This window comes from Tachypleus tridentatus, chromosome 1, assembly GCF_004210375.1.
Source record: "Tachypleus tridentatus isolate NWPU-2018 chromosome 1, ASM421037v1, whole genome shotgun sequence".
Classification (NCBI taxonomy): Eukaryota; Metazoa; Arthropoda; class Merostomata; order Xiphosura; family Limulidae; genus Tachypleus; species Tachypleus tridentatus.
In genome coordinates, this window is record NC_134825.1 from 5,862,484 (window position 1) to 5,879,327 (window position 16,844).

General features: G+C 31.7%; 1 protein-coding gene across 7 annotated transcripts in view; it reads left to right on the forward strand.

Annotated features, from left to right (window-relative positions):
• Window positions 1–16,844, forward strand: part of LOC143235657 (uncharacterized) — a 153,987-nt gene that overhangs the window by 108,941 nt on the left and 28,202 nt on the right. For all 7 annotated transcript variants that reach the window (XM_076473906.1, XM_076474198.1, XM_076474030.1 and 4 more), the window contains 3 exons: window positions 5,021–5,104; window positions 11,456–11,601; window positions 12,891–13,005. In XM_076473906.1, coding sequence (XP_076330021.1) covers window positions 5,021–5,104; window positions 11,456–11,601; window positions 12,891–13,005 — 345 coding nt within the window. The remainder of the gene's footprint in view (window positions 1–5,020; window positions 5,105–11,455; window positions 11,602–12,890; window positions 13,006–16,844) is intronic.

The following is a 16,844-nucleotide window of genomic DNA, read 5'->3' on the forward strand; positions in this document are numbered from 1 at the left end:
TAAGAAGGGATAGTAGAATGTTAATTGTGTCGTGTACTATCGCAGTAGTACCACACGTCACCAGTGGAACGTGTACAATAGTTTGGTAATTCCTGCTCTGGACCTTTTACGTGTATATCCTGCTTCTGAAGTGATTTCCCTGAAATACGCAGATAAGACGCCACCTGTATCTACTTTCGATACCCATGTCAAGAAATCTATGAATATCTGAAAGTACTTGTTTTGTTTCGCACAGCAAATTTTAGAATCACCAATTTGGTTACAACTTCATCATTCTCTTGGAATTAAATACAATTCGGACGAAGTTTACAACACAGAATAATAGTTTTGTAATCTCTAGTCCAAGAATAGATGACATAAAATGTTCAGTAATTTCTTACAACTTCATCATTCTCTTGGAATTAAATACAATTCGGACGAAGTTTACAACACAGAAGAATAGTTTTGTAATCTCTAGTCCAAGAATAGATGACATAAAATGTTCAGTAATTTTTTACAACTTCATCATTCTCTTGGAATTAAATACAATTCGGACGAAGTTTACAACACAGAAGAATAGTTTTGTAATCTCTAGTCCAAGAACAGATGACATAAAATGTTCAGTAATTTCTTTTCTCATCTAATTTTTCTATATTTTCTGTTTTCACCAACTTTTAGTAATAAAAAGAAATCGTTTTTGCAGTTCCCTGTACCATCATTTTTGTCCATTCTTCAGAACCAAAATTACCTTCTGTAAAGTCTATTCTCTAGCAATGTTTCTGGCCCGGCATGGTCAGGTGGTTAAGGCAGTTTGAGGGTCGCGAGATCGAATCCTCATCATACCAAACATGCTCGCTCTTTCAGCCGTGGGAGCGTCATAATGTGACGGTCAATCCCACTATTCGTTGATAAATGAGTAGCCCAAGAGTTGGCGGTGGGTGGTGATGACTAGCTGCCTTCCCTCTAGCCTAACACTGCTAAATTAGGGACGGCTAGCGCAGATAGCCCTCGTGTAACTTTACGCGAAATTCAAAAACAAACAAACAAATAATTTGATAATGTTACCAGCTTATATTTCAGAGATGTTACGTGTTACTGAATTATGTCGCTACATTAACACTAAATTCAACAGGCTGGCTTTTGTAAGATTTTTATTAATAATTTATATTTTTACACTATCTGGGCCTGGACCTTCACCTTTGGATGAATTTATTGCTTTGTGTTAAATATAACTTCCATATAATCATGCTGTTGTAGGTCAGGTATGATTTTTTTGTACCCCGAGTGTCTATGATTAATTTTTCTGGATACGGATGTATTTATCTTTACTGTGTGGAATACAGTCATACTCATTTTGTTCCTACACGATCTTGTAGAAGTACCAGAATGAAGTATTTGTGAGATTAGTCTTGGATTTAGAAACCATTAACTGGGAAAATATTTGAATGGTTTATAATTTGCGATATCGATTGTTCAGTTTTGAGCTGTCATGAAGTTCACAATGGACGCTTCTGTTGTGTTTAACTGCAGTGAACATTCTACCATTTGGATCAGCATATAGTACGATGGACACTTCACATATGAGATAAGCGGTAAGTTTGAAGGATTATAAGTGCTTATAAGCAGGTTTCGACACATAGAGAGCTCATGGAGTAGCTTTACGCTTACCAACAAGCAAACACATGAGGTTTAGACGTAGAGCTGTAGATATATTTTTCCAAACTTGAATCCGTGTACTCAGCACTGCGAACAAATGTTGCGTACACATTACAATGTTTCAAAAGCCATGAATAAGCCAGAAGTACAGAAAATATTGTATGGAAACTTCCACAAAATAATAACTTAACGATAACTTTTAAAGAGGTTAAATTAAAGTTAAAGAACAAAAAAGAAAGAGAACTCTTACTTTACTAGATTATTAACACTTGGCGTGTCAGAAGTATGTTAAACACATCTTTAAACGTAGCGGGTTTACTTCAAGACTAACAGAGAAGCATTGTGTTCACAATTTGTTCTTATCAGGTAACAAGTGCCTTGTCTACGTTACAAGTTTGAAAGATGAATGTGTGTTTACATATGTGTGTCTGACCTCCACTTTGTGTGAACTAATATATAAAACAAATGGTTTATAAACACGACTATCTTGAAGATTAGAAATGTGTACCAATCCTTCTGCTCATCTACCTCCGTGGATAAGTCTGCTTCCTCTCCTATCTGTTTTTATTAACACGTTTTTGTTTCACGAAACATTTAACTTTGTGAATAAAAGAAAGATAAAACTCTGCGGGTAGTTTGATCGGAAATAATAAAGTATTAGTAATTAAAACTAATTACATATTGAAATTTTATGGTCGTTAAAATATTAAATAACTTCTTTATTGTTTAGAAATGTATTCGTATTACTCTTTATTATTGTGTTCCATAAATGTTGCAGATGTTTTTATGTACACAGTATTCTCATTAATACTTTGGAGATGTTTTTATGTACACAGTATTCTCACATATACTTTAGAAATGTGTTAGTGTACACAATATCTTTATATGAGTCCTTATACTTTAGAGATGTTTCTATGTACATAGTATTCTCCTCTACAATTTAGTGATGTTTTTGTGTACACAATGTTCTTATATGACTCATACTTTACAGATGTTCTTGTGTACACAGTATTCTCATCTATACTTTAGAGATGTTTTTATGTACACAATGTCCTCTTATGATTCCTTATACTTTAGAGATGTTTTTCTATACACAGTATTCTCATCAATACTTTAAAGATGTTTTCTATACACAGTATTCTCATCTATACTTTAGAGATGTTTTTATGTACACAGTATTCTCATCAATACTTTAGAGATGTTTTCTATACACAGTATTCTCATCTATACTTTAGAGATGTTTTTATGTACACAATGTCCTCTTATGATTCCTTATACTTTAGAGATGTTTTGTGTGCACAATGTCCTCTTATGATTCCTTATACTTTAGAGATGTTTTTTCTATACACAGTATTCTCATCTATACTTTAGAGATGTTTTTATGTACACAGTATTCTCATCAATACTTTAGAGATGTTTTCTATACACAGTATTCTCATCTATAGTTTAGAGATGATTTTCTATACACAGTGTTCTCATCAATACTTTAGATATGTTTTTCTATACACTGTATTCTCATCAATACTTTAGAGATGTTTTTCTATACACAGTATTCTCATCAATACTTTAGAGATGTTTTTCTATACACAGTATCCTCATCAATACTTTAGAGATGTTTTTCTATACACAGTATTCTTATCAATACTTTAGAGATGTTTTTATGTACACAGTATTCTCATCAATACTTTAGAGATGTTTTTATGTACACAGTATTCTCATCAATACTTTAGAGATGTTTTTCTATACACAGTATTCTCATCAATACTTTAGAGATGTTTTTATGTACATAGTATTCTCATCAATACTTTGGAGATGTTTTTCTATACACAGTGTTCTCATCAATACTTTAGATATGTTTTTCTATACACAGTATTCTCATCAATACTTTAGAGATGTTTTTCTATACACAGTATTCTCATCAATACTTTAGAGATGTTTTTCTATACACAGTATTCTTATCAATACTTTAGAGATGTTTTTATGTACACAGTATTCTCATCAATACTTTAGAGATGTTTTTCTATACACAGTATTCTCATCAATACTTTAGATATGTTTTTCTATACACTGTATTCTCATCAATACTTTAGAGATGTTTTTCTATACACAGTATTCTCATCAATACTTTAGAGATGTTTTTCTATACACAGTATCCTCATCAATACTTTAGAGATGTTTTTATGTACACAGTTTTCTCATCAATACTTTAGAGATGTTTTTATGTACACAGTATTCTCATCTATACTTTAGAGATGTTTTTATGTACACAGTATTCTCATCAATACTTTAGAGATGTTTTTATGTACACAGTATTCTCATCTATACTTTAGAGATGTTTTATGTACATAGTATTCTCATCAATACTTTAGAGATGTTTTTCTATACACAGTATTCTCATCTATACTTTAGAGATGTTTTTATGTACACAGTTTTCTCATCAATACTTTAGAGATGTTTTTCTGTACACAGTATTCTCATCAATACTTTAGAGATGTTTTTATGTACACAGTATTCTCATCAATACTTTAGAGATGTTTTTCTATACACAGTATTCTCATCAATACTTTAGAGATGTTTTTCTATACACAGTATTCTCATCAATACTTTAGAGATGTTTTTCTATACACAGTATTCTCATCAATACTTTAGAGATGTTTTTTCTGTATACAGTATTCTCATCAATACTTTAGAGATGTTTTTCTATACACAGTATTCTCATCAATACTTTAGAGATGTTTTTCTATACACAGTATTCTCATCAATACTTTAAGAGATGTTTTTGTGTACACTGTATTCTCATCAATACTTTAGAGATGTTTTTCTATACACAGTATTCTCATCTATACTTTAGAGATGTTTTTCTATACACAGTATTCTCATCAATACTTTAAAGATGTTTTTATGTACACAGTATTCTAGTTAATACTTTAGAGATGTTTTTTCTGTATACAGTATTCTCATCAATACTTTGGAGATGTTTTTTTCTGTACACAGTATTCTCATTAATACTTTAGAAATGTTTTTCTATAAACAGTATCTCATAGAACTCCCTATACTTTAGAGATGTTTTTCTATACACAGTATCTCATAGAACTCCCTATACTTTAGAGATGTTTTTCTATACACAGTATCTCATAGAACTCCCTATACTTTAGAGATGTTTTTCTATACACAGTATCTCATAGAACTCCCTATACTTTAGAGATGTTTTTTGTGTACACAGTATCTCATAGAACTCCCTATACTTTTCACATGTTCTTTGTACATAACCTAGAATATTCTTATGTCATTCAAACAAATAGTTTCATTATTGCTATATTTGTGACATAAAGCCAGTTTTAGTACATTTTTAACGTTACTGACAATTTGATTCGTTTTCTCTCAGGACTACACAACGGTCAACATTGGAAAGTTATTCCTGGACTCTACTGCCATGCTTCACGCTTTTGAAACTTACTGTGTTCAGCAGGTGAAACTTACTGTGTTCAGCAGGTAAGAATACATAATAATAATAAAACTGAAACTTACTGTGTTCAGCAGGTAAGAATACATAATAATAATAAAAACATCCTTAAACCTCTGACTTATAATAAGTGAATAATATTACGTCTACGAATTTGTGGTCAACATACGAACATTATTAGTGTAACAATCTTCAGAACCAACCAAAGCCACTGATGTGTGTGTTTGTGTGTTTTGCGTATTGCAAAGCCACAAAGGGCTATCTGCTCAACCCACCGAGGGGAATAGAACCCCTGATTTTAGCGTTGTAAATCCGGAGACATACCGCTGTACTAGCGGTGGGCAAAGCCACTGATTTTAGGGAAGTAAGATCACAGTTAGGCTTAAAGGTTTGATTGGCTATTACTGAATGTCACGTGACTAATGTATCGTACATTGTCTTATATATGTTTAAAATGTTACAGTTAGAAGTGAGCACAGTTGTAAAAATGTAAGAGTGACGTTATCGTGACAAAATAGAAAATTTTCTAACCTCATTATAGACGAATGTGTTAAAGTATATTTAAAACAAACATGTCTTTTTAAGATTGTGGACGGAAGCTGTTTTATTCTCAGGTGATTTTGACTCTAGTCTTCTCGTGTTGAAGACAACCAGATTTATAAAATAATGTATTTTATTTCTGTATTGGAAGACAGTGAAGTTTCACAATGTAAAAACATATTGCTGTTTTCTCCAGACATATTCTAAAATATATTCTAAACCCATTTAAGTAACATTTCTTTTCTTTGTTGTAGTTGGGGATGTCCCGGCCTGGCCAGGTGGTTAAAGTGCTTCACTTGTAATCTGAGGGGTTGCAGATTCAAACCCCATCTCACCAAACATAATCGATCTTTCAGGTGTGGGTGTTATGTTGTGACGGTTAATCTCACTATTATTTGCTAAAAGAGTAGCCCAAGAGTTGGCGGTGGGTCGTGATGATTAGCTGCCTTTCCAGTCTTTCACTGCTAAATTAGGGACGGATTGCGCAGATAACCCTCATATAACTTTGCGCGAAATTTAAAACCAAACCTGCAGTTGAGCTGATGAGGAATATGCCAGGTAGTAAGTCACAGCCTAAAGCCATAGTTGTAAGAGGGGTACATCAAACTATTAACCTTGACAACCCAAGCATTAGACGAACAAAACATACTACACGCAAATGTACAACGGATACTTTCTTTAAAAAACACAAGCACCCACAAACTTAATACGAACTAACATTGATGATAGCTATAACATATTAAACCATATCAAGAATGGAGTAATGCTTTGGTATCAAAGATACCAAGTGGAACAATTAAAAACTCCGGCAATTGTAGTAACATAATGTTACAATTGTCAAACATACGGACACGTTTCTGTGACATGTCCAGCAACACCGAGATACTGCGGGTGTGGCAGGGAACACCATGTTTCTTAATTCAAAAAGAAACAACAGACACCTAAATATTGTAACTGTGGACAAGCCCACACAGCCAATTATAAAGGATGTGACAAATACAAACAACGTATATATCAGATAAGAACAACAACAACAGAACAGGAACAACCAAGTACAAGTATGCAACAAACAACAGACACAACAACAGAATTTTACGAAACAACTAAAACAACGTATACGCAGATGTTAAAAGGTAACAAACCACAAACACAGCAAAAACAAAGTAATATTACACAAGAAAACAACACCTTACACAAACACAAAAATCTCAACACCACACTTCCAGAAACAAATGCTAACACACCTGATAAAACAAGCCTAATGACTATCATAATCACATAATTTATAACAGAATACACAAAACTAAGTAAAACAACCAACTGTATTGATCTGATAACCAACATCCTGAACAACACATTATGCTCCATATACCACACATAATAACAACACTCACCGGATACAATAACACAATGTTCACAGTAGTATATATCAACATCCAAGGTGCAACAGCTTCCAAGAAACATGAAATCGAAGACCTAATACAAGAAACTAACTCCCACGCTATAATAGTAAGCAAAACTTTAATATACAAGAACAGGAGATTTAAGATACGTAATTACACATAAATAAAGAAAGACAGAATAAACAAAAATGATGAAAATAGAGGCATTATGATGCTATATAAAACAGATCTATCAGTCACAGAAATCAGTATGAGCAGTGACAACGAATATGTTACTGTGGATATTCTGCAAATAAACAATACACAAGTAACTGTTGCAGGAATATACTGTTCACCACAACTAGACATAACATTACTCAACAACACCTTTTCCCACAACCATAACTCTATAGCTACTGGACATCTAAACAGTGAAAATGTCAACTTTGGATGCAGGTACACAAACAACAATGGTAGAAGTCTCTTACAGTTTATAGATAACAATATAGCTTTACTAAATGATAATACACAGCGTATGCCACTAACGCCAGTGACATACTTGACTTGTGTCTTTGCACATATAACATGAGCCAGAAACTAATAAAATTCCTGGTGGGAAAAGATGTTCATAGTGACCACTTACCAATATATTGCGTCTTCGATCTCGCCCCCTATAAAAATACAACTTACAGAAATAAAAATTTAATTACAGTAAAACAAATTGGCAAAACTATAAATAGGAATTAGACAATGAATCACCTAATAAAGTTATAAAACAAGTAAAAACCCGTATTGAGTCGGACACCTACTGTCAAACAATAACGGAGTGCCTTCAGAAAGCGGCCAATAAAACAACAAATAACCCATGGAAACCAAGCACCCAAATAATTACCCTAATCAAGAAACGAAGACAATTAAGAAGACAGTTCATGATAACAAGAAACAGAGAAACAAAAACGCAAATAAACAATATAAGAAATCACGTCAGAGCACAAATAAAAGAAAAAAAAGATAAATTAGATAATTTCTGCTCAAAACTAAACGATAAAATTGACCCGAAAAAATTGTAGACACGCCTTAAACGACTCACCAACGACAATTCAGCCGCAAAGAAATATCCTACACTTTAACACAGTAATACAATAGCATACAAGTAAAGAAAAACCCCAAGCTTTCAAAGCCCAACTACAAAATACATTTGAAACTCATTCTGACCCAAATATGAATACATAGTTCTACAACAAAGTCACTAACTATATACTAAACAAGTTGAACCAATTTTCCCATCGAGTATATCTGAAATAAATACAAGACACATGGCCCGAAAGAGAGAGGACGATGCTGAGGAATAGGCCTCAAAATAGTGTTATTAGGTTTTGTTATTAAATATAAACAAATACGGATAAAAACTATTATTTACATAACAAAGTGAGCTTCCAGTGTCAAACCATGTTTTGCCGCATATATAACAACAGAATCCACGTGAATCTTTATCGATAATGATGAAGTAAATAATCGTACGTTCAGACAGTTCATAAGTATGTGCTACCCTTTAGTTTGCTTGATGAAACTATTACTAACATAATTGCCATTACGTTTAGGGTTACCACGGCTCACCTTTAAACCTAATATGTAACTCATTAATCGGGAATATACACTGTACATTGTTTCAATGTCTTTACAAATAATTATACTCACTGACAATATACTTCTTATTTATTATCTGACCATATTTTGTAAATATTATTTATGCTATGTGTTGAACTGAATAATAATACTTGAAAGATTCCTGTTACTTTAAGCATGATCTGGCATGGGCTGGAGGTTAGGGTGCTCGACTCATAGTCTGATGGTCGTGAGACCGAATCCACGTCACATCAAACATACTCACCTTTTCAACCACGGAAACGTTATAATGTGACGGTCAATCCCACTATTCGTTGTTAAAAGAGTATCTCAAGCGTTGGCGGTGGGTGGTGATGACTAGCTGCCTTCCCTCTAGTCTCATATTGCTAACTTATGGATAGATACTAACTAACGCAAGTATCTGTCATGCAGCTTTGCGCGAAGTTCAAAACAAACAAACTTTAAAAAATGGTATATTAATATCCTCACAAAACGCTAGTACGTATGTATTGACTTCTCTGTCACTAGAAACAGACCCTTCTAGGCGACTCGCGAAATTTCGAAGTATTATGCTCCAGCTGGTACTAATTGAATAGAGAAAAACTACGTGACTCTATTATTCATAATGTTTTTTACAGATTTGAAATCCACGAACCACAATACAGCAGTAATGGCTTTATAGGTTTCAGCGTTTCCATCTTCTCTACAATTGGTATCTACTTTCTTCTAATCTAATTCTTTGTGTCAGAACGTTTTCCCTCCTCATTTATCATCTTTCATCATCATTTCTTTGCTTTCTGTTAATATGATTTACTTTGTTATACCTTGAATCCAAAGGTTAACAGCATATACAAACACTACAGTTTTCTTTATTTCTATGTTTATGTTACTGTACATATACAAACACTCTGTCTTCTTTATTTCTATGTTTATGTTACTGTACAAATACAAACACTACTGTCTTCTTTATTTCTATGTTTATGTTACTGTACATATACAAACACTCTGTCTTCTTTATTTCTATGTTTATGTTACTGTACAAATACAAACACTACAGTCTTCTTTATTTCTATGTTTATGTTACTGTACATATACAAACACTACAGTCTTCTTTATTTCTATGTTTATGTTACTGTACATATACAAACATTACAGTCTTCTTTATTTCTATGTTTATATTACTGTACATATACAAACACTACAGTCTTCTTTATTTCTATGTTTATGTTACTGTACATATACAAACACTACTGTCTTCTTTATGTCTATGTTTATGTTACTGTACAAATACAAACACTACAGTCTTCTTTATTTCTATGTTTATGTTACTGTACATATACAAACACTACTGTCTTCTTTATTTCTATGTTTATGTTACTGTACACATACAAACACTACAGTCTTCTTTATTTCTATGTTTATGTTACTGTACAAATACAAACACTACTGTCTTCTTTATTTCTATGTTTATGTTACTGTACATATACAAACACTACAGTCTTCTTTATTTCTATGTTTATGTTACTGTACATATACAAACATTACAGTCTTCTTTATTTCTATGTTTATGTTACTGTACATATACAAACACTACTGTCTTCTTTATTTCTATGTTTATGTTACTGTACACAAATACAAACACTACTGTATTCTTTATTTCTATGTTTATGTTACTGTACATATACAAACACTACAGTTTTCTTTATTTCTATGTTTATGTTACTGTACATATACAAACACTACAGTCTTCTTTATTTCTATGTTTATGTTACTGTACATATACAAACACTACAGTCTTCTTTATTTCTATGTTTATGTTACTGTACATATACAAACACTACAGTCTTCTCTTTATTTCTATGTTTATGTTACTGTACATATACAAACACTACAGTCTTCTTTATTTCTATGTTTATGTTACTGTACATATACAAACACTACTGTCTTCTTTATTTCTATGATTATGTTACTGTACATATACAAACACTACAGTCTTCTTTATTTCTATGTTTATGTTACTGTACATATACAAACACCACTGTCTTCTTTATTTCTATGTTTATGTTACTGTACATATACAAACACTACAGTCTTCTTTATTTCTATGTTTATGTTACTGTACATATACAAACATTACAGTCTTCTTTATTTCTATGTTTATGTTACTGTACATATACAAACACTACTGTCTTCTTTATTTCTATGTTTATGTTACTGTACAAATACAAACACTACTGTATTCTTTATTTCTATGCTTATGTTACTGTACATATACAAATACTACAGTTTTCTTTATTTCTATGTTTATGTTACTGTACATATACAAACACTACAGTCTTCTTTATTTCTATGTTTATGTTACTGTACATATACAAACACTACAGTCTTCTTTATTTTTATGTTTATGTTACTGTACATATACAAACACTACAGTCTTCTTTATTTCTATGTTTATGTTACTGTACATATACAAACACTACAGTCTCCTTTATTTCTATGTTTATGTTACTGTACACATACAAACACTACAGTCTTCTTTATTTCTATGTTTATGTTACTGTACACATACAAACACTACAGTCTTCTTTATTTCTATGTTTATGTTACTGTACATATACAAACACTACAGTCTTCTTTATTTCTATGTTTATGTTACTGTACATATAGTTTACAGATTTCACTTATGAGTATAGTTTGTAATTATATTAGTTTTTTGACCCTTATGTCCTGAAATTAGTCGGTTTTCATGACCGGGTGTTTTAAAATATACTTTACATTTTTATGTGATGTTTCAACCTACTTTCTTCAGGGTCCATCATCAATGTTACTTCACAACCTGGAGAAGGAGAAGGAGTTGCTCCGCATCTTCCTGAGAGTGTCACAAATGGAAAACACCATCTTACGTCGAATGAACCTGTCGTCTTTTCTAATGGTTCCTGTCCAGAGGGTGACTAAGTTAGTACATATTTCTTACTATTGTTTGAGATACTCAGTTATATGTAAAATTAAAAACAATTTCACTTTATTATTTTGTGGTTAAAATATTTTAAAAAAAGCAGTTTATATTGTAGGTAGGTAAAATAATATTAGATATTCAAAATGTATACGTTTAAAACATTAAAATGTATATTAGTGAGATTTTTTTTCACACAGTTGCTAGAGAAACGTTTTCGTTTCGCCGTTTCCCAACATAAAATCTGAACTCTTAGTAATTAAATGGATGTTAGGCTAGAAGTTTAATTATTTCTAATCGTATAGCAGTTAAGTGTAAATTAAGTTACATCTCACAGAAATAAAGTTTTGATTTGTTAGAACTCTTCTTGGCTAGGTAAAGTGCAACTTAGCTAAACGTAGTTAACCATGTTTTGACTTAGCTAGGTAAAGTGCAACTTAGCTAAACGTAGTTAACCATGTTTTGACTTAACTAGGTAAAGTGCAGCTTAGCTAAACGTAGTTATCTATGTTTTGACTTAGCTAGGTAAAGTGCAACTTAGCTAAACGTAGTTAACCATGTTTTGACTTAACTAGGTAAAGTGCAGCTTAGCTAAACGTAGTTATCTATGTTTTGACTTAGCTAGGTAAAGTGCAACTTAGCTAAACGTAGTTAACCATGTTTTGATTGGAGTTCTACTTCACAAATCGTTAGATTTAGTCGGATAATTTCATAAATAACAAACAACATTCGACGAGTAGTTTAGATTTGTAAAAGTGGTGATAGCATGAGAAGTCCTCAAAACGGGTAAAAATAATCCATGCACAGATTTCAGTTACACAGAAAAGGAATCTCTTTGTATCTGTTGTTTACACAGATGCGTAAGAATGGTAATGACGTCAGTTAGATATTACGTCACTCTCCACGTGTTTCCTCAGTACTGTTGAATGGACCATTTCATATAATACGACTGTTTTTTTGTATATAATTATGAAATACGGTAAGCACTATACATTAGTTGAAAGCTTTGTATGACAATAAATATATGAAGTTTATGGGTTTATCACAAGCAGTATCAGAACTTCCCTTTGTTTATTGATGTCACTAACCTAGTTATAGACTTACAATAAAACAGTTGTTTTATTTTAATAATAGCAGGTGGTTTGTAGGGTGTTCCACTTGCGTCCAATGTGTTATTTGTGGCTGAATTTTCTAGTATAATTTTGACATCTTTAGGTTTCCTTAATCCTGTTACTTACCGCTCTTTGTTACGTTTAAAACTGATTTTTAAAAAAACAGTTTGTCTTTATAGATATCCCTTGCTTCTAACACGACTGTATAAAGTGACGCCGTTTCATCACGGAGACCGTGAAACGATAAAGGAAGCGAAACAGAAGATAGAATTACACTTGGAGCACATAAACGAAGTAAGCCACTGTATCTTGTGATGTTTGTATGTTTCGATCACCGTCTGTGGTTAGTGAATTTTTAGGGTTCATGGTTCGCGGCTCGTCGATTATGAAAGTGCAGCCTCGGAGCTGGCAGTGAGTGCTATTAACAAGCTGCCTTTCATATAAACTGAGAGAAATAAACTCTAAGTATACAGACAACTAGGAATTAATGAATATTCTGTTTCTACTAAATTTACAACACCAGCAACGTATTCATGTTTACTAAATCTTCAATAGTAATTAGTAATATACATTTATATCTACCAAATATTCAAGTAACTAGTTATATATATATTTATATCTACCAAATCTCCAATAGTAACTGGTTACAAGTTTCAGTGTGTGTTTTTCTTATAGCAAAGCCACATCGAGCTATCTGCTGTGTCCATCGAGGGGAATCGAACCACTAATTTTAGTGTTAATAAATCTGCAGACTTACTGCTGTCCCAGCAAAGGATAGCAACTAGTTATATATATTCATATCTACCAAGTTTCCATAGTCACAAGTAATACATATTTATTTCTACCAAATATCTAATAGTAACAAGTAATACATATTTATATCTACAAAATCTCCAACAGTAACTAGTATATATGTTTATATCTATTAATTTTCCATTAGTAACTAGTTATATATGTTTATGACTAACACATTTTAAGTAAGATATTTATAGCCACTAATGATAACATATACGTATAGCAGTTAGTGGCTAAGCATCCACTATTAACCAGTTTTAAATAGTTTGTACATATACAGCAGTTACAGTCAATGTTTACAAAATATGTACTGTATAGTAGTAATTATCAAACCTTTAATGAACAGAAGGTACTTAAATTAACAAATGTGTAACAAAGATAAGACGAGAAGAACAAGTTAAATATTAACATATGTACAACAAAGATAGGATGAGAAGAACAAATTAAATATTAACATATGTACAACAAAGATAGGACGAGAAGAACAAGTTAAATATTAACATATGTACAACAAAGATCAGACGAGAAGAACAAGTTAAATATTAACATATGTACAACAAAGATCAGACGAGAAGAACAAGTTAAATATTAACGTATGTACAACAAAGATCAGACGAGAAGAACAAGTTAAATACTAACATAGTTACAACAAAGATAAGACGAGAAGAACAAGTTAAATATTAACATATGTACAACAAAGATAGGACGAGAGGAACAAGTTAAATATTAACGTATGTACAACAAAGATAAGACGAGAAGAACAAGTTAAATATTAACATATGTTCAACAAAGACAGGATGAGAAGAACAAGTTAAATATTAACATATGTACAACAAAGATAGGACGAGAAGAACAAGATAAATATTAACATATGTACAACAAAGATAAGACGAGAAGAACAAGTTAAATATTAACATATGTACAACAAAGATCAGACGAGAAGAACAAGTTAAATATTAACATATGTACAACAAAGATAGGACGAGAAGAACAAGTTAAATACTAACTTATGTACAACAAAGATAAGACGAGAAGAACAAGTTAAATACTAACATAGGTACAACAAAGATAAGACGAGAAGAACAAGTTAAATATTAACATATGTACAACAAGGATAAGACGAGAAGAACAAGTTAAATATTAACATATGTACAACAAAGATCAGACGAGAAGAACAAGTTAAATATTAACGTATGTACAACAAAGATCAGACGAGAAGAACAAGTTAAATACTAACATAGTTACAACAAAGATAAGACGAGAAGAACAAGTTAAATATTAACATATGTACAACAAAGATAGGACGAGAGGAACAAGTTAAATATTAACGTATGTACAACAAAGATAAGACGAGAAGAACAAGTTAAATATTAACATATGTTCAACAAAGACAGGATGAGAAGAACAAGTTAAATATTAACATATGTACAACAAAGATAGGACGAGAGGAACAAGTTAAATATTAACGTATGTACAACAAAGATAAGACGAGAAGAACAAGTTAAATATTAACATATGTTCAACAAAGACAGGATGAGAAGAACAAGTTAAATATTAACATATGTACAACAAAGATAGGACGAGAAGAACAAGTTAAATATTAACATATGTACAACAAAGATAAGACGAGAAGAACAAGTTAAATATTAACATATGTACAACAAAGACAGGGGGAGAAGAACAAGTTAAATATTAACATATGTACAACAAGGATAAGACGAGAAGAACAAGTTAAATACTAACATAGTTACAACAAAGATAAGACGAGAAGAACAAGTTAAATATTAACATATGTACAACAAAGACAGGGGGAGAAGAACAAGTTAAATACTAACATAGTTACAACAAAGATAAGACGAGAAGAACAAGTTAAATATTAACATACGTACAACAAAGACAGGGGGAGAAGAACAAGTTAAATATTAACATATGTACAACAAAGACAGGGGCAGAAGAACAAGTTAAATATTAACATATGTACAACAAAGATAAGACGAGAAGAACAAGTTAAATATTAACATATGCCCATTTGTAAGCTGTTTGATTTAATGAAGAACGTAACTAAAAACGTCATCTTCTTAAATCAAGACAATACTGTCCAGCCATCTCAATAGTTATTAATCCAATCAAGTCATTTGAGAAAATTTTATGTGACTACTCAACTGCCTTCAGTGGACACTTTTTACTGCTGGATCTAGTTACATCAAGGGAAAGTGTAAATATAATCAGAAAACTGTTTGTTCTTCAGGAAGAACCAATTCTAAACAGCTGATACATCTGAACGTAAGCACTTTTATTGTTTTTGTTTAACGTAATCTGTATTATATGTAAATTGTTCAATATAATATGTTTAAACTAAATTATTGAAATGTGTTATACTATATTTATAGTTAAACTAAATTATTGAAATGTGTTATACTATATTTGTAGTTAAACTAAATTATTGAAATGTGTTATACTATATTTATAGTTAAACTAAATTATTGAAATGTGTTATATTATATTTATAGTTAAACTAAATTATTGAAATGTGTTACACTATATGTTAAACTACATTTCTCATGCTTTGAACTATATACAGAATATTTATTTGTTATTATGTTTTTATTATTAACTGTGAAATATCTGAAATATGATTCTGTATTTCCAGTGTAATCAGAGACTGAGGTAAAGAAGTCTATATTTAGCTGTAGTACTTGTATGGTGGAATACAATAGTAGCACACAGAAGTGACCAATCATGAGTCTACAGACCCTCATCACTAACAAACTCTCTGCTATGCTTCAACCTTTCTCAGTGGTGATGTCAAACGGTTTTCAAGATCTAATTCATAGATTATTTTTATATTATTCCCAGTTGTCCACAATGTTGGTCGAGAGCAGGTTTGATAAAATAAAAGAAAAATCATCTCTTTACTGCAACTTGTACCCAGCATCAATTGTGGATATCTGGGGTAGCAGACAAATATTACAGCTTCCTTGGAGTTGCTTGTCATTTTATATATGACTGGAAAATACAAACAGTTACACTTGCATGTCAGCGTTTCAAGGTGTCTTACACGTCTGATAACGTTGCATCTCAATATGATGATATAAATATCTTTAATATCAACATTTTATACACGACATCTCATACAACATGATCAAGGCTTTCTGCTTGCTCGAAACACAAACACCACCTAGTGTGAGAGGTGGTAATAACTCGTCTACAAATAGTGACTCAAAATAAGAACTCTGTGAGAGAATCTAAATCAGCAGATACGTTACCCTAATTTTTTCCTGAACATGACACCTGTTTTTTTGTAAACGCTACAGTTTGTGGTTAGGAATGACATGAAT